Source organism: Seriola aureovittata, chromosome 2 (assembly GCF_021018895.1).
Source record: "Seriola aureovittata isolate HTS-2021-v1 ecotype China chromosome 2, ASM2101889v1, whole genome shotgun sequence".
Classification (NCBI taxonomy): Eukaryota; Metazoa; Chordata; class Actinopteri; order Carangiformes; family Carangidae; genus Seriola; species Seriola aureovittata.
This window is the reverse complement of record NC_079365.1, coordinates 9,265,143-9,285,050: the sequence shown is the minus strand read 5'-3', so window position 1 is coordinate 9,285,050 and position 19,908 is coordinate 9,265,143. Positions and strand designations below refer to the sequence as shown.

The 19,908-nt window shown below is 42.0% G+C and overlaps 1 protein-coding gene across 1 annotated transcript in view; it reads right to left on the bottom strand.

The window, feature by feature from the left end:
- The window catches only part of LOC130178648 (A disintegrin and metalloproteinase with thrombospondin motifs 9-like), a 44,135-nt gene that overhangs the window by 10,979 nt on the left and 13,248 nt on the right, over positions 1-19,908 (bottom strand). Inside the window, exons 17-30 of the mRNA XM_056391059.1 lie at positions 19,376-19,542; positions 19,021-19,150; positions 17,830-17,956; positions 17,499-17,709; positions 17,213-17,377; positions 16,277-16,438; positions 15,202-15,321; positions 13,296-13,403; positions 13,047-13,214; positions 10,843-11,088; positions 9,137-9,298; positions 8,684-8,860; positions 3,375-3,545; positions 1,056-1,232 (exon numbers count right to left, since the gene is read on the bottom strand). Of these exons, the coding sequence (XP_056247034.1) occupies positions 1,056-1,232; positions 3,375-3,545; positions 8,684-8,860; positions 9,137-9,298; positions 10,843-11,088; positions 13,047-13,214; positions 13,296-13,403; positions 15,202-15,321; positions 16,277-16,438; positions 17,213-17,377; positions 17,499-17,709; positions 17,830-17,956; positions 19,021-19,150; positions 19,376-19,542 (2,291 nt within the window). The remainder of the gene's footprint in view (positions 1-1,055; positions 1,233-3,374; positions 3,546-8,683; positions 8,861-9,136; positions 9,299-10,842; positions 11,089-13,046; positions 13,215-13,295; positions 13,404-15,201; positions 15,322-16,276; positions 16,439-17,212; positions 17,378-17,498; positions 17,710-17,829; positions 17,957-19,020; positions 19,151-19,375; positions 19,543-19,908) is intronic.

The window sequence follows — 19,908 nt, the reverse complement described above, 5'->3', positions numbered from 1 at the left end:
TCTTTCAGAAAAGACATTTCATGCTGATCAGTGACCCAGATTCAACATCACTCGAACACAGTCAAGAACAAACTCCTGCTGCAGCTGCCTGTTCTAATAATCCCGACTCTCAACGAGGATCTGTAGCCTCTGGCCTACAGAAAATTGCTGAATATTATTCTGCAGGAATGCATCCACTAAATATAGCCTAGGTATGACTGCAACCTTGTATTAAGCAACGAGACTCTTTCACTTTAAGCACTCTCAAATTATGATCCTTTTTACTCCTCATATACATAAACAACAATTTTAAGTCCTCAAAAATGTGGTTCCTTGTTAATTTCTCAGTAACATTAAATATCCTTGACTAAGAAGGCAAACAATCAAACCTAAGGTAATGTCAGTAAGAGCTTAAAATAAAAGACTAAAAGCTAATCTGCTCCATTAGGACTTCTTGTGTATCCTTTGATCGTATTTGACTGACATTTGACTGGAAACATATCCTGATTGGTGTAGGAACATACATAAATTATCAAATAATACAGAACCATCTCTAAATCACTATGAAAAATAACTAAAACAGGTCCAACTTTGGTATAAAATAGTGTGTGCTCATGTTGGACCACATCCCTCATAAAAAGAAGCTGACTGAGAAAATGGTTTTTCAGGGCCTTTAATCTGGCTTTTAAGTAGCAACATGTTGAGTAGGCTCGTTAATGTTTAGATAATTAGCAGTCATTCCTCACAGGTGCGCATTACTTTACATTTACTGCTTCCAAAGAGCCAGTTATTGAATCAGCATTAGGACCAGAATTATCCATTTTTTCCAACAAGGCTTCGGCTTAGTTAGGAAAAAAAAAAAGAAAGAAAAGAAAATGCCTGATCATCTGATTTTCATCAGGGGCATGCACCACCTCGCCTCCTCTCCTCCCCTCTGGCCTCCTGACAGCAATGCCTCCGACTGAGGCATCAACTCACTTGACCAGAAATGACAGAGAGAGCAAACTCATCCCTCGCCCGGTTCAGACAGACTTGTCTCGGCACACTGTTAACTGCTCTGAGCTTCCTCAGCTTACCGTCTGCCAGTCTCCTTCTTTCCACCGGTACCGGGAGGGACAGTCAGCGACACGGCAGCTTTGGCTGGACGCCGGTCTCGAGCGCTGGGAGCAGCCGGTCTCCAGCGAGCTCCGTCGGTCTCCAACCTGGCAGAACACCTCCCGTTGCTGGACGCCGTCGCCACATGAAGCTGAACACTGAAAGCAGGACAGGTACAAGTTTATTCTGAATAACAGTTTATTCAAAATTTATTCAAAATTTATTACACGTTTAATTCCCCTGTATTACTGTATATTAAACCAGATAGTCACCGTTATATTCCTGTAATATTGTAACCCTGGCGAACATGCCTCGTGAGGGATGATAACGTTATTTCTACTTTGTGAGCTATCTATTTAAACAGCTATTTTATATTTATGTGGTGTGAAGATTCACATTAACATGTATTTAATAGAATATACTTAACTAACATTTGTTTTATTCTACTGTAATTTATTCTGACTATTGATTTACTGATTTACTTTATGCTCACTTTTATCCAGCTATTGCTGAATAAGATGCTTTATGTAAGTGTAATTGTATTTAAAATGTTTATGTTTCATTGTTCTTTCATTGTAGTAACAGGCTTCTTAAAGTGGCTTTTCACAACTTTTTGATGAAATAATGAATAACTTAAATGCACATTATTAAGGAACTGCAACCAAGGCTCTGTGTTCTTATTCAACTTTGATATTAAGTTAAATATTTATATTGTTATTCACTGAAAAGTGAAGAAATAAGAAGCTGGAGCCTAGAAAGTAGGTGGATTTATCAGTCTGTGTTGCAGTGGCGTTTTTTAATAAAAGTGTGTCTGTTGTAATACAGAACACATTTCTAAAGAGAACACAGTCAACGAGAGAGGGAGGAAGAATCTGTTTCGTCTTCTCATAGTTCAGTTCAGCTAGTAGTCTAACCCATGACGGAAATAATCACGATATAAACTACGTTTGCATGTTTACCTCTTAGTTTAGAACAAATGTTTTACTGCTTTTGAGAATTATATTTTGAAGTAACTTATTTGTGTCTTTTGGTCTTTTCAAACAGATGCTGTTGATGATTGCTGGTGATCTCCATAACAAGCAAATAACATGATACATACATAATAATGGTAAATGTATATAGATTTGAAGCCTGTGTTTGTGTGTGTACGTGAGCATGAGGAAGACCACCGTCATACAGAAACAGCTCATGTTTTTTCAGGGTTTAAAGAGCAGGAAATGATAAACATATGCAGATGATCGAGCAGTGGTGAGATCACATGACTGGAATGGAACCATACCTTGAGATTTCAACCTGAATCTATATCAATCTGTTAGATGAATTTAAAACATGTCCTTTAATGTGTGATTCAATGCAACATATTTTACTGTATATTATCTGTGCTGACATCTTAGCAGTTGAACCGCTATAGGCAGCCTGTTGCACCATGGGTAATCATGCTGTACTTGGCTAAGAGCCTCGTCTGGAGTCGAAGTTTCTCCTGGCGTGTGTCCCAATACACAGCTGTTTAGATCAAACACACATCCTCTCTGACGTATGGAGCACATACGTGGCTCCGTGCTCGGACTGTTGGCCCGTGATGTGAATTCAGAGAAAGAGAACATGAGAAAAGAAAGAGAAAAAAACAGGGACATAGCGAGTAAAATGAGGTTAAGAAAAATGGAATAAACACAAGGCAGGCTCTCCAGCTGCCCAGGTGCACTTTGTGAGTGGCAAAGATGACGTTAGTGAATTGGCTCTTTAGTAGGGCTTTCAAAGACAAGACCAACATGTGGTTTCCATTGGGGAGGCAGAAGATAAAGGGAAAAAAGTGAAGGACTAAAGGAGGGCTTGAAAGAAAAAGCAGAGGAAAAGAGCAACAGGGAGAGGAAGGATAAAAGGGACAGAGAGGAGAGAAAAGTCATGGCCAGAAAAAGAGAAAATATAGAGATGAGAAGGGTAGATTTACAATGGCTGGACCTCAGATCAAAGAGGGGTGCATGTCCCTCCTGTTGTCTTACTTAATGTACTGTGGTGTCAGAGTCCCAGCGTTAAAACTCAGACCTCCGTTTGCAGCTGCCCCAGGCCTGTGCTGCAACCCACCAAGTGATGTGTAAAAGCACCCTGCCTTAGTTAGTGGCCTGGCGTGGTGCATAAATACAGTCAGGTTTAGCTGCAGATGTTTTCACACATATGCACGTACTTGCCTGCAAGCTGATAAGCATTAAAGTGGAATGAGAGAAAAAAACAGGCTACAAGTCTGGCAGCGTGAGAACAAGAGTGGTAGAGGAGTGTTTTATAGCAGGGTCAGAGAGTCCTACCTCTCCCCAGTTGCCAGTCTTCCACTTGGGGCATCGTACACCTCGGCAGCGCCTCTGCTTGCTGGGTTTGGGGGACAGGTGCTGGCAGTTATCCTCCGGGACCGGACGGCCTGACCCGGTCACACAGTTCACCTTACGGGACTTGAACCCTCTTCCACAGGAGGCCGAGCACTACGAGATGTCAGAGGAAACAAGGGGTTAAATGGAAAGGTATGTTTTGTGGAAAAACTGTAAACCAATGAAATTCAGTGGGTGGATGTTTTTTTTTCCAGCATTTTTCAAGTCAAACAGCATTAATGAGATTAATAATGCACATGTTTTGTTAAATGTCAGGCTTAATTGAATCTACATGAAAAAAAAAAGATAACAGCACAGCTGCAATTGAAAACAAGTTAGGTATGTTGATCATTTTGTGGCTCAGACTCAAAAGCAAAAAAAGAGAAAGAACCCAAAAAGAAATGCAGGCAAATAGAACTAGTTCCACGTGGGTAGCTAGACCAATGGCAAAGCGTGCCCCATCACCCCGGCGGCATTTTGAATCACCTCCGGGTTCACCGAGTCACCGAAAGTCTAACTCAATGTGACAGGCACAGACATACACACACACACACACACACACACACACACACACACACACACACACACACACACACACACACACACAGCAGCATTACAGGAGGGAGTGGAGAGGGGCTGGACTGTGCTCGGATAATCAAAGGGGGCGTTGCATGTGGGGATGGATGGGAAGCGACAGGCTCAGAGTTGAACGAGTACGTGGCCCAGCATGTGGTGCTGTCCTGACCAGCAAGGGACTGTACTGGACAGGAACATGCTGTGACCTCTCACCTCATTCAGGGAGGAGGAAAGGTGGGGGGGCTAATGAAAGGAGGAGCTAATAAAATGCTTATTCCCCTTTTCAAATCCAGGCACCCTTCACATTTTAGTTTGTTTTGTTATCCACTAGATTTATTGAAATTAAATATTAATATTGTGTTTTCAGTGGTCTGTTCATTTATTCAACAAATAAAGACAAAAAATTATGATTGAGTTTTGTTTTTTGCTAAAAAAATAAAGACAATGACACATTATGAGTTTGGGTGATTCTTGTGTGGATATTGTTGTGCTTTCATTTGAATAAAAATGACAATGACTGTGTTTCTTATATGCCTTTACTATGAAAAGTGGGATTGCACACTGATAAATCACAGAACATGAGTGGCACACTGACTTAATGGTTGTAATAAGTCACTCCTAATGACAAAATATCAAATGCCACCACTGACTGACCACAGAGATAACAGTTTTGATGTTATTGCCTGGCATGAAGACAATATACAGTAACACATTTGTTTTAGATCAACTGTGGAGAGTGACCGTCTCATCACAGGGGAAACTGAACTTCCCAGTCAAGGTTTCAGATAATTAAAGGAAAACATTTACAGTCTGAGGCAGTCTTCTGTTCAAATGTCAGGTAACTCCTCAAAAGGTTTATATATGTTTTTACAAGGGCTTTCCTGCTGTTGAATTGTGCTGACATGCCCTCAGAATACCTTGGGAATCAGTACAAGTGGGCCAAATTAAAACACCATGTGTTTTATCAGTACATGAACCCCCACCCCTATGCAGGGTTCATTAACTCTGCCGTTCTCTGGGATTCTGTAATTATCCAGAGCTGTGCACTAATACAAACATTACTGCTTGCACACACTTAACCTTAAAATTTCTGACTTCATCATGTCATGAAAAGTCAGCATAATTTTATTGGCATCGAATGACGCTACATGCCATGCTGACAATGTCAATCACCAATCTGATCAGATTGAAATTGATTCGAAACCCAGTTTGGAGGATGATTGCACTCCTTGGAGTTTCGGACACAAAAAGGCATAATTCAAACACAACTTTATTTACGACAATCCAGAGAGGCAAAGTTTTGGTGTGCACTATGTGAAATTAACCCCTCCTCTAAATATGCCACTTTCCATTGTCAGCGCAGTGTTTGGGAATCCTATTGAAATCCTCTTTTTTGTTTTGTTTTTTCATCCCTAGATCACAGGCAATTTCCCAGAAGTCTGTCTGTGCTGATGGGATGAACCAGGAAGGGGCCCCTCCCCAGATCAAACGGGACCCTTGACCCGCCAATACACCACTGCATTGTCTTGCTGAAAGCCCCCCTTATTCGTGTCACTGTCACTGGCCCCTACATTGGTACACTGTCATCAACTCGCATTAGACCAGAGTAGAGGGGCCTGACAGAAAGGGGCAAAGGGTGCTGGCAACTTCATAGCCAAGCACGCGTCAACCGGGCGTCCCAGAAAAAGCCGCCGGGGTAGGCATTAAGAGTGAATGAACACAGTAAATGAGATGGGAGGTATACTGAGGCATTGTCACCCAGGACAAAGATATACCTTGATGGAAAGAGCTTTGAACTCCTGACATAGACGGTAAAAGCAGGGTCGCTCAAAGAGGTCAGCAGAGGCCCTGACCACATAAAATAACAAGGATATTGCTCAGTGATTTGTGCATTTTCATTCAGGAAAAACAGCCCATTGAAAAGACTGGCGGGGAGGAATGCGTTATAAGCTATTTGCCAGGCATCTCTTTTTTTTTTTAAATCTTTCAGCCAAAGTCAAAGTTAAAACACGAAATAATACAGGACATTTCCTCTTCCTCAAACACACTGTAATTACCACAAAGCTGGAGCTGGTAATCTTGAGTTAAACATTTCACTATAGGATGAATGCTGTTAAAGGTCGGTGCTTGTTATCTCAGTTTCTGACCTTTTTGGACAACCAGATGCCAGTTTTTTTTTTCTTCCTTTTTCTTAGTTTGCTGTGACAGTGGCCTGCTCACTGCATGTGATAAAAATGTTTTGTTCAAATAAGAATGAAAAAAGCCTTTGATGGTACCTCTACTTCACTTTAATCGTTACCTTTTCTGGAAATGAACAGAAATCCAACAAATCCATAAAAAAATTAAATATTGACATAACATTATAATGAAGTAACAATAAATACAAGTAATTACATAAATATACAGAAATCTTCTTGAAACACAGACTAATACTGCCATTTGTGAATAAGAGACATACAATATTCTTATTTCAAGAGCCTGTTGATATGGTGTTTGTGCTGTACTGCTATTTGCATCAAGAGGTTGACCACAAGGAGTTAAACTGCTAAGACTGAAAAATGAAACTAATAATGGGATGTGCTGTGTTAATACCGTGTCCTACTTTCACTGATTTGATTGTATGCTGCCTTACAGTCACACATGTGGGAGTCATTACAAGCGATAGCTCTCATTAGTAAATGATGTGTGGTAAAAATGTACTCACTGCTGTGTTAACAGGCCCTTAAAATAAGGTGTGATGTCAGTACAGACATTTATGACCAGGAAGAGTCAACTGGGTGGGCTGCAGCCAAAAGTTGCCCCTAACCACAGATTCTGGATCAGTTTTTACTGTCCTCAAAAGAATGGTAAGCAACAAGGTGGGAGATGACTTACACCCTGGATCTGTGTTTAGGGCCATCAACTGCACTGGATAGCCTCAACAACTCATGCTTAATCTTAGCCAGCCAAAATCCCTCCAGTGCAAGGGAGAGAAAGATACGGCAGGGGGGCAATCATAACAGAGACTGAGGTAGACACATTAGGTTGGCTCAGAGTAAGAGCTCTGGATACAAAACACTATTAACTTCCCCTGTGGTCACAGGTGTCACGTGTTCAAAATACGACATTTTAACAGCCCATTCTCTTAAAGGTCAAGCAAGTTGTTTGATGGACATTCAAAGACAATTCAACATTGTTTCAACACTTTGCATTTAGCTGATCAATCTGATCAATCCACTAACTGCTCATGGAAAGAAATAAAACATACAGAAAAGGCAGCATCAAAAAGCAATGTGCCACAATAAACACCTAACCGACCAAAAAATGTGATGGTTTATTTTTGATATTTATATCTTATATCTCCCTTGTTTGGCCAAAGCACCACTGTAGTGTAGGTTATCATAGTTTAATGGCTAGTTGAGTTGTGTTTTGTTCCAAGTGAGGTATTGTTGAGCATAGCATATTTAGCAACTCCAAGTACTTACTGTACAAAGCAAACATTAACTAACACAATATAAATACACTCATATCAAGCACCTTTGGAGCAGAGAGCTTTAAACCTATTGTTTTGGCCACACTAAAGAAATCTGGGTCAAAACCCTCTGCCAAACTGGAATACAATGGCTATTAGTTCTAATTACCACAAACTCTGTGAGACACTTTATTTTACAGTGCTAGTACAGCTGCTGTTTGTTGGTGTTTACTACTGATACTGGACGTTTCGAGAACTTTTGAGTCAGCATTTTCATGCTTCAATATCAATGTCATTTTGGGGCAACACCGCTGTTCAATCTGATCATAACAGAGGGTAAATGCATAAACTGTAAAATAAAGTGTCTAAATAAAATTAGTAACTTCTCTATAAAACCACATGTGCCTTGAGACAAATTGAATTCTTAATACAATAGCCATTTCAAAGATGTATATAGTACAAAGATGTATATATAGTACACAGCCCAAATACAGTCCTATGTAAGTTGGTGCTTTTAATGTTCATAACAGAACACCAAACTATAATATGTAGCACCTCATATTTGGAGATTATGGGCCATTCTTTGGATAATAAAAGAACAAGGCATCGTACTGTATATTCCTGATATACAAAAACATTCATCAGCATTTGCATATGAACAACGATTGGCTAAATGTGCGAATACAAAGAGCTAAGACACAAAATAAATCACTTTTTAAAGTTAATGCTATATACAAAAGATAAAAAGGAAAAAATATCTTAATAAATTATCTTTAAAAACAATATTTTACAAAACTAACTTTGATTGTGATACAAAGTGATCCTGAATTTTTCAAATACTAGTACAAGGCTCATCAACAGTTTTATGGTAACTAGGACTGACAAAAAATGTTCTTATGGTCACAGCTGTCACTGAAGCATTTTGTAATGTTGTACTTTTTTTTTGGCATATTGCAAGTGAGCGTATCTTTGCCATTTAAGTGCAACAGAAATTAACTTTCCAAATGTCTTGAGGAAACGTTGACCAATCGCGGGCACCAGAGAGGGCGCAGGAAGTGGAGGGGGTTAAAAGTAAAAGTAGAGAAGCAGGGTGTAATTTCTCCAGTGCAAAAGCACTATAGTCATCCAGCCCCTTTAAGACTGCTTATGAAAGAGTAAGACTACAGGTATTTGAAAAAAATGTGAGGTTGAAAAACAAGATATAGAGTATTTTTTATGAGCGTACCGAGCTCCATGGGTCTGTGCTCCAGTGGGGACTAGACGGGCATGGCTGAGTATTGCACTGCTCACGATCTGGTGGCTTGTCATGGATCTCGCAGCTCAGATCATTGAAACGCTCGCCGTTTGGACGCTGACACACCACCAACCTCGTCTTTATCCCACCTCCACATGGCTTGGTGCACTGAAGACAGCAAGAGAGGTTGTGTTTTACAGATGGGTATGAGAAAAGGTTTTCGAGTGTGAGGGAAAAAACGAGGGCCATTTTTTCACATAAAAATAGATGTGTGAGTCTTAGCTGATTTCTAATGCATTTTCAAATCTCAACACTGAATAAATTCTGCATCTGTCAAAGTAATTATTCAAACACAAATAAGTTTTCTCCCTAAGATAAACAAGTATCTTTCTAGGGCACTCAAGAGCCATGGTAAACCGTAATCTCATGTGGTGTCTGTCTTACCTCGCCCCAGTTGCCATAGATCCACTGTGGACATGGCCCTGACTCACAGGATCGTTGCTCATTGGGCCGGCTGCGATCCTCACAGCTGTTGGCAGGGTAGCCGTTCTCATCCTGGCACACTACTACACGCCGCTGGAAACCTCCTGCACATGTGCTGGAGCACTGTTGTAACAGAGAGAGAAGAGTGTGCACTGTCAAATAGTTGGTTCTCACAAACAGATTCTCAGTGTATAGGTGTAAATGAGTCCCAGAGGGACAGACTGTATATTATTTCGATTTCTATCTAGACATGGTGACCTGTAAACACACACCAATGTAAAACCCCTGGCAGCAAAGTAATAAATTGTAGTATCTTTTTGTAAATGGAAAAATCAGTGGTTGGCTAAATACACACAGTACACATTTTTAAAAATAAATGTGCTGTACACAGTATATAACACGTGCAAACAGGACACAATAAAAAATTCAGACAACAATAGTTAAGAAACAACTCATGTCTGCTGCTATATTAAAATACGTATCCTCAGGACAGAGGAAGGAAGAGTCGTCAGAAATAGCTTTGATTACTTCCCAGAATTATTTAAAGGTCAAAGTTATTTTTGGGCAAACACTATCACTAACCCAATTTTTAAAAACAGCTTAACAATACACAGAAAGAGATCCACGCCTGTGGCTCTATCGTCATACTTTCCTGCGGATTACATCACAAAGGCCTTGTCTTAAAGAGGTTACAGTTCATGGAGAACTGAGCCTCACTTAATGCACGTCTAAGTCTGCATCAGGTTGCTGGACTTTGCAATTAACATTAATGCTTCAACTACGCCAAGCTCCAGCAACAGAGGGAACGTAGAGAATACTTGGTAACTTGAGGATAATTTCAGTTAGGACACCTTGAAGAAATAGTTTACAACATTTTGGGAACTATGCATATTCACTCCATGCTGTGAGCTAGATGAAGATGAAGCACCACTCTCATGTTTGTAGAGTAAATACAAAGCTACAGTCAGAGGCTGGTTAGCTTAGCTTCGCACAAAGACTGGAAACAGGGCAAACAGGAAGCCTGTTTGAAGGTCACAGGGACCTCTAAAGCTCACTAATTAACGTTATTGTTAATGCTATCCCATGTTTGTTTAATCTGTTATCAAAATGAACCAAGTACTGGTTGTGGCTTCATATTTACCATCCAGACAAGACTGTGGTATCAATCTTCTTAATCTATCACCTAACAAAAAAGAACTATATTTCCCAATGTGTCTTTTTACTTTTCCTTTAATCAGTTGGTTCAATACAGACAGTGACTGTATGAAATGTTGTGCACTGCAGTCTGACTTCACTAGGGCAGAGCATCGCTATAGTGCTCTTTTTTTAACATTACAGTACGTACAGTATTACAGTAAGTTACTACAGTTAGCTCACAAAAAAAGAAAACTGACATAGTACTATTGTGCCCGTGACAACAACAGACTATATGAATAGTTCAGGATAAGGACAAGTAGTTTCTTAATGGTAGGTTCACTACAAAAACGACCATCTCAGTGCTGCTTCAGCTCAGCAGCTGTCTAATTTTCCGTCTTGCTAAGATTTTCTCTGGCCTTCAAATGTTTGATCTGAGGCTTTAGCTGCACAAGACTTCAAATGTCAGGCCCCAGAGAAATGTTTGTTGACCAGCATGATGTGATGCTGCTGTGTGTAGTAAGATGACTAACCGCGCCCCAGGGTCCAGTCCGCCATTGGTGTGATTGGCTACGGGGCAGGTTGTTCCTGGCGCTGGCGTTTGGTGAGGACGGCAAAGGTCGGGACTCACTGGAGCGGGACGGGCATTGAGACATAGCACAGTCCTGCTCTGTGGTAGGACGATCGTCTGGGTCACACTCACTAGCATTCACTTCTTGGTCACTGATGACGCACAGTACCTGCCGTGTCGTCTTCCCCTGGCCACAGGTAACTGAGCACTGAAAACACACACACAGAGGGGATAAAGACATTAGATGTCAGTTTGATGCATGCAAATACATATCTGCATGTAAACAAAGATTCCTTTTATCCTTTTCTTCCATATATCATCTTTATCTGTTTATTCCTTTCTTTCTTATTTGTCTCCAGGTATTGAAGGACCTCACAAAAGAAACTCGCTCCCAGTTTTGTGACCTGTTCTTTACTGCCTCAGACCTGAAGGTGTTGATCATATTTACAGTTGTTTGACACTCAATTGAAAAATCCTCCCACAGATTTCTGAGGGCCAAAACCAGAGGCAACCATCAGAACTATGTTAACAACAAACAGATGTAGATCTGATGCCACTTAAATCGTAACACTCCACTCCTCAGCTCATCTTTAAAAACGGCCCAGAAATTTTACAGACAAAAACAATGACAAGCCACATCCTAACCAAGCTCCTAGACCAACTGAAAGCAAGTTTGACTTGGTGTTGAGGATGCCGAAACAGTTTTTATTCCATTTAAACATGGTCTGCAGCAAATTGCACTCCTTAAATGTCCCAAGTACAAACCTTTCTTTTTAGGAAAATAACACAAGGCAGACCTTCCACTAAGCGCTAACTTCTTCAACTTCTCCCTTGCAGAGTCCACGCTTTGTCTTGCATAAGGTGATCTATTATACTTATGCAACAGCTGTCTTCTCTAAAACCTCGCCTGGGATTACACTGTCCAGAGGTTTACACTGCTCTGTCACAATGTTATGGATTTCACATCATTATAGATACTTTAAGAAGGTTTTACATATATAAAGTCAGTGCATATGATGTGGCACCAAATGAAGCTGTTGGATAACATATTGTAGGCTCTACAGACCCTGAGAATAGTAACAAAAATCTTTCATATTAGAGTGTTCTTCCACTGCAAGATAAAAAAAAAAACTATAAAAACTATAAAACTAAATCGAGTATGTGTGTATGTGTGTGTGTTTGTGGCTGGGATAGGCCTCTGAAATCTTTTTTGGCCTTGGGATGAACTATTTCCTTTTCGGGGGTCAATGAGTGTCTTTGGCTTGGTGGTATATGCGTGGGTGTGTATGCATGTGTGTGTATATGTGTGTATGGTGACCAGACCTGCAGTCTGGCTGTACTGTATCACCAGGACTCTGATGAGAAACATCTGTAAACAAGACTGGAGCCCCTCACTGCACCCCCTTGCATCTCCCAGCTCCAGAAACTTGTGCCTCACTCCAATTCTGTCTCTCTTTCTCCCTCTCTCTCTTTCTCCCTCTCTCTCTCTCTCTCACACACACAGAAAACACACACACACATGTTGGTTGGTATTTTTGTAGTTGTGAGGACTCTCGTTGACATAATGCATTCTCTAATTCCTTACCCTAACCTAAACCTAATTCTAACCTTAACCCTAGAGCCAAGTCTTAACCTTCAAGTTGTGTGGCCCGGCCTGAATGTCTTCACTATGTTGAAATGTCCTCACAGCAATGATTTCAAACAAACACTTGTCAACACAACCATAGAAAGACATGTACTGCTTCTCTAGCCTTATTCCAGCCCACCTCCAGACCTTGCCTTCCAGCTGCCACCCTGTCTCCACATCCCTCCTCACACAAACATCTACATCGTGTGTGCAGACACTATTTGTCTGCGTAGGCGAAAAATGATGAAGAGTATAATGAAATAAATAAACCTTGCCAAAAGAAAAACATCTGGATAGTAATACTGATGACACAATTTTGGTTAATCAACGGTGGTATCAGTATAATGAGATGCAGGTCTGAGGGGAAATGATTAATGATTCAACAGATAACTCTTCTCCAAATTTCCATTTATTTGAAACTGTTCTCTACAACATTGCCTGAGCTTAGATACATTCAACTTTTGTAATTTTGAGATCATTTCGACAACGGTCAGATACAGCTCAATAAATGATAATGATGATGATGATGGTTTTCTTACCACTGTCCATTCCAGCACTTTCCATTGTCCACAGGCCACTGCTGAGCACACTTCTCTGGCAGGGGGCTTTGGTAGGTGGGCGCACGCTGACTCCTCCGCTACACCACCCTGGTTGTCACGGCAACTCACATAGCGCATCCGTGTCCCTTTGCCGCAGCTGGCAGTACACTGTTGTGCAGACGAGAAAGGTCAAGAAGCTGGAAACCAATAAAAAGACAAATGGATTGAAGATATGACAGGACAACCAACCTGGGTCCAGGAACCAAACCGCCACTGGGTTTTGTGGCCCTGGTGGGAGGGGACTTTGGTTCCTGGGGGAACAGGGTGGCTGCTGGGACACTGAGCCAGTTCACAGTCCTGTGGAAGGGAGGACACAAACACCCGTTCATGCAGTGATTAACAAAATGAATATACTGTAACAACATCTGTCCCTGACCACAAAATACCATGAATATCAGAGATAGCTCCTCTGACATGGGACAGTCATTAACAACTTAAACTATATTCCTTCAGCTCTACGTTTGAGAGCAGTTGTGTTTCCCATCAACCCTTTCCCCCCACCTTACCAAAACAACATTAACAGGGTCCGCCCCGTCAGTTCAAACTATGGATTGTGGCAGTAAGCCACTCAGCATAAAGCCCTGATCCCTGTCATAACAGGTCATAGTGGAGTGGTATTCAGGGCTCCAATGCCCATGCTGGCGTGGTTGTAAACTCCACCCCTAATCCACCCCCTTGTCCCTCACCTTCCGCCCTTTCCTCCCCCCCCCCTCCCCCCATGCCCTCTGGTGCCCTCTGACCCCCAGTCCCTAGGAATGAAAGGCCTTAATCAGGTTGCACAGGATCTGAGCAGGCTCCACATTCCACACTCCTCTACCTACCAGAAACAAATAGGCCTCATAGCAGTGCTTAAAGTAGCTCTGTGCACACATCATGTCAGTCATATTTTAAATGTTTAAATTGACAAAATGAGACAGATTATGTGATGATCCTGAGAGTTTGTGTGTAAGCGTGCTGCTTGAGAGCTTTTCTAATTATACAATAGGCCCAAGCAGTGTCCAGAACTGTTCAGCCTTTCTCCAATCTGTCAGAGGATGTCAAAGCATCTTTTGCCTCCACCTCCCTTCTCCTTGTACTCAGGCAGACCTCCATCCATCTATCTGTCCCTCTTTTTCTAAGCGTTGCCTGGTGGCTGGTGGTGGTGGGACAGGCGGCCTGGTGGCCCACTTCATGGCTGGCTGGTTAGAATCACAACGAGGTGGGGCGACTGCTTCAGGGTCACTGGCTCTGCCGGCCCAGGCACCGGAATTAAGAGCCGCTTCGACTAGAGGGGGGCCTCATCCTGAGTCTGCATGCTCAGCCCTCTGAAATGGGTTTACGCCCCATGCTGACTAAACAAAACTCTCATTCAGCTCAAAATAGGTTTCTTTGGTTTTTCTGTGCCTCTTTGTGTTTGTGTCGAACACTTAGCAGATGCAGAAACAGATTTAGACGACACAAACAATTGCACACGTAAACCAGAGCGAGCGAAACATCGCACTTTCTCATTCTGCATTACCAGTGGATGGAGGAGACACGACCAAATATTTGAAACTGTAGCATGACTTTTCAATTAACCTGCTTTAAACATTAGTAATTAGTAATTGGAAGAACATCCATAAAATGCAAGTTGTGACATTTCTCTGAATTATGATTTGTTTTTCTGTAGTTCAGTAAGAACTCGTCTTATAAGACTAAATACTTATAAGACAAACATGACTTCTGCCTGACTTGAAGTGTCTATTAATGAAGATAGAGCATTCTGAGGAATAACTCTGTAAGGTCATCCAGTAATGTTTGGGCTTTGAGGGATCCTTTCTGAGAGTTGCATGTCTCTATGTGAGGATGATGAGGCCAGTGTAACCTTCCCCTCTGTCTTTCGCTCTAGTCCAGACTAGATCAGACAGCATAGCTTTATTGAGACCAGGTGGAAATGAAATGTGTGTGTTTATCTGTGTCTGTTTTGAGTGTCAGTGTGTGCATGAATGTGGATGAATTAATTTGAGACTAAACCTTGGAACAACTGCTGCTCTTGAAGCGATAAAGAGAAAGTAAAACAAAGATGTTACAGAGAGGGAGAAAAGATGTAAAGGAAGGAAGATAGAGGCCTCCTTACCTGGGTGTCGGTGGGTCGGGTGGCAGCGTTACATTCGGTGTCATCCATGACAGCACCATAAGAGCCAACCACACACTTCACCGCTCGCATCTGGTAGCCTGGCCCACACGAGGTAGTGCACTAGGTTCAAAGAGGGGGAAAAAAGGAGTGGTGGGGGAACATTAGCAACAGTGAGCCAAAGATCAACTGAGAAAAAGGCATGGCAGTGAAGCAAAAAACAGACAGCTCATCTGAGCCAACAAAGCAAACCCCAAACACAAAATAAATCAAAAACCTGTAACCCAGGCTTTACCCCTCCATTCCCCTGGCAAACATCTGAATTTCCAAGTTTCAAGCAGGTAAGAGTTTCAAAAATCAAATTCATGAGGAGCCCTTGCTCATATACATTGCATTGTCCTTTATTCCACTGTAGCCAAGTCAGAGGGTACTACCCTGCGTTCTCTTCTGCCTCATTGCTTCCACTGAAACAGGGTCAAACTTGTGTGGCGGCAACTTCAACTACCATTTGACCACGCTTCATTAAACAACTTCAAATATACCTTAACATGCGCACATCCTCTGGTGGGGGGCACAAAAATGTCTCGCATTTTTGGGTGGCTGTTCAGTTCTCTGTGCATACACACAAATGAGGCTAAGCATGCACACACACACACACAGACACACAGACACCATGTCCTGTATGCATAAACCTATACAAAGATTTGTAGAAGAACACGCCTACCCAGCTCATCCAAAGTTTTTTTTTTTTTTTTTTTGCAGAATGTGCTCAGTGTCTAAACAGGCAAATGAAAAAAAATGAGGAGCTTAGCTTATCTGTGTCCTCCCTTCTGTTTACATCTTGGGAGAATTCATCAGAGAAGTACCTCATCCCATCAACATGCAGTACATGGGACAGTGGTCTTAGACTTTTGGGCCTAACTGTATATATACACAAACTTTCTTTTTTGAAACAGTGATATGCTGTCTCACTTCTTCTGGAATATAAACTGATTATTTAAGATTATTCAATATAGTCTACATCACAACGCTGTACAAGGGGTACAATAGTGTCTCTGTATACAGGGAGGTGACTCACCTGTCCCCAGGGTCCGACCTGCCAAGAGGCACACTCCTGCTGCTGGCACGTCTGCACAGACTCAGGTTTAGATGAGCCACAAAAGTGATCGTCTAGATGGTCCTCACCAAACTGACACCAGGTCTGACGGTGCTTGTAGCCTTTCCCACAAGTCACGAGGCACTGTAAATATTTAAGGTTTTATACATTATGTATACAGTATATTACATGAACACTAGTATCAGCCATGGAGCCTGCTGGAATATAAGTTTACAACAGATGAAGATCATTTGGTGTTGTGCAAAGCAGAATATGCACATTTCAAAACCAACGGTGATTGTAAGGGACCGAAAAATAGGGCAAGTGTGTTTATTTATGTGTGAGCACAGTGTACACAGTGTGTATACAGTAAAGTGTAGACGTCTGTATTTAGCTGCACCACATGGGAGATTTAAAATATTCCTGGAATGCAGCCCAAAGCTTTTCAAGCTCCTTGCTCTACAATGTGTAACCTGTACAACAGTTAAATACCATCTTACCCTGCAATCACCAATTTCCCAACATTCACTGCAGTGAAAGGAGGGGAGTAACTCTCCCACAGCTGAGACACGCACAATCAACTCTGGGATTTTACATTTGACCCAGATCATTGCTGGCTTAAAACTACAGTATTTACACTAGAGTCTGTGTCTCTTGATTCTGAGTTCACCAGGCTACATATACACCAGTGTTTATGTGTTTATACTCACAGATAAATGTATATGCACAAGCTTTATGTAACCATATGTCTTAACGCAGATGACATAATCATGTTTTTTTCCATTGTATATGATTTTAAAGTGGAAACATTTTAATGTAAACATTCAGTCCCTCAACCTATCCACTTACATGTGACCAATAGCTATCAGACGGGTCTTCCTCTAAGGGCACAGAGAATAAAACAAGAACCGAACTGACCTCAGACCAGTCACCAGTCTTCCATTGTGGACAGAGGAATTCATTGCAGGGTTGGACGGTCAGCTTGTCCCTTTGACTGCATTTGCTCTCATCACCGCCAGTCTCAGCTGCCTTTCGACACACTGCCCCTCGACGGCGGGTGCCCCCACCACAGCTCTTGGAGCACTGCAGTACAAATGTTTGAACATCAGCAAGTGTCAACACATATACACAACCCATGATCAACTTTGACAAACATGTGGGTTATGCTCGCACACAGAGCCAACGCTTCTTACAACAATCGTACCTCTGACCAAGGAGAGTACTCCCAGCCACCTGGGTTACAGTCTCCATGGCAACCTTCCTTGTCATCAGGTTTGCGCTGACCACTACAGTAGCGGTCATCAACCTTCTGGGTCTTGCCATCTGCACGACTGATTTTGGCACAGTATATTTCCAGGGTACGATACCCCAGACCGCACTGAGCTGTGCACTCACTCTTACGGGCCACGTGCCACCTGCATGAAGGTGATAAATACTAGTAAATTTTTGTCACTATTTTAAAATCACCAAGTGAAGAAAGACTTGTTGAATGGTTCATACAGGGACTAAAGGTTGGTTAAATTGGTAATACAAACCTGAGTTCACATTCAGTGTTGCAGGGCTCAGTGATCACAGCAGGTCTGGCTGTGCCATGACACCTCTGGTCTGACACCACCACCCTGTCCGACTCTCTGCTACAGAGAATTTTACGCTTTCGCTCTCCTGGGAAGACACAATGATGTAGGTTTGGATAGGTTTGTCTCACTTAAGCACTTCTTAAGAACAATATATCAAACAAAACTGCAATCTTCACCATTTCATTTTTTTTATTTATTTTTTTTTTAATTGTTGTATATTTCTGCTTTTAAATAAAGAAAACTGACTTCCCTCCCTTTGCATGTTTCTCTTTGAGAAGATATTTACTAGGAAGTACACAGAAATTCATGACTAGAGTTACAAAATCTAGGGTTTCACAATTTCATCCTCAACTCCACTAGCTTCCACTGCCTAACCCTAGTTTCTGTAAGATCCTGTAAGTAGTTACCTGACTCAGCATGGCTTGCTCAAGCACAGTATAGATCACCATAGCATTGCTATGAATACTAACAGCTAAGTGTGTGTATGCTTCACCATGGCTCTTATGTTGACATCTCTGCACTGAATCACAGTGCACCTACTGTACTGTAGGGGAGAGAGATTTAAACCTCATGTGGCTCCAGGAAATAGATTCTCTATCAGTACCTCAAGTTATTAAGTTTTGCAGCTCACTGCTGTGAGAGCTTAGTGTGTCCCAGGCTGGCAGAAAAGCCATATAAATCAGAGAATCAAAGGTGCTGAGGGAATTACATGTTAGCTGTTTATCCTGCTGTATGAACTCGTTGGTTTCTCTTTGGAATTTACTGTTGGTTGTTCAAGCAGGGCAGTGTCAAAAAGTGGGGAAAGAAATTCTCAAACAAAGTGTTTGAGTCAAAACACATAAGAGGTTTTCGAGTTTACCTGCAATCCGCCCCTGCACACCCACATACTCCGACATATCCACAGTCATGCCAAAGAAGGTAATCTGCCACAGCATACTATGAAGTTCAACTTTAATCACTTGTTCCAAACCTATATGTCTAACATGGGTTTGTCAAGTTTAGCCAGACAATCTGCTCTCCCTTATGCGTCTGGCTCATGGTTCCCATGTCTCCTCTCTCTGTTCCTTCTCTTCCCTACCCTCACCACTCCATTTATCATCGACCACTCCCATCACCTCACCCTGCCAACCCCATGTGCCTCCCCCTCACCTTGGCACAGACGGCTGCACTCCTGCCAGGGCCCATAGGCATCCCAGAAGAACTGCTGAGGTTTGTCCTCTATAGGGATATTGAAGGAGTACCTGACATCTGGGTTGTAAAGGTTCCCCACAGATAGCACCTGGAGAAAATTTAGGCAATGTGAATGGGTTATAACAAAGTAAGAGGGTTTTTTACATCACAGATTGTCCATATCCTCCAAAGAAGAATGTAAGTTCCTACATTCAAAATAGTAATTATAGTTAACTCTTAAGTCTCATACTGTAAGTTTCACTCGTGCCACTGCCTTAAGCTAGTCAAGCGTTGCATTTCCTGCATGGCATACTAAGCCACCGTGATGCTTTACCTGGACAATGATCTCCTCTTCGATACGGTCAGTACAGTTGATCCTCTCAATGACATGGTCAGAGCCACTGTACTCGATGACGGCATTTCCTACTTTGATTTCCCTTTTGAACATGCTGACCACAAACTCTCCATTAAGCAGGAACTCTCCACGGCTATTTGATATGGCTGCAGGGAGACAGAAAACAACAGTCACTTACGGTGCCTGATCCCACCAGAACAGAGGACCAGAATGAGCGCTATTTGATGTAAGATCAAACTGTCTTTGCTTAATTGGTACAAAACTTCCAACTGCAGAAAAAAAGTGAAAGGTTTTGTGAAAATGGCTGTTCTTATAATCCTAAGCCACTAACTAGCTAACATAAACAAAACAATAATTTGTTGTCGCATGTGACAGGGCAGCTTGACAACACTGTGGCTAAAATAAGGCACGTGCAGAAGGCACCGGTAAAGCCTTATTGGGGTAAAATAATCCTCTGTTCCTGGAGAAGTCCCATCCAGGGGCATCCTGTTCTGTTCAACAGCCAGTCTGCT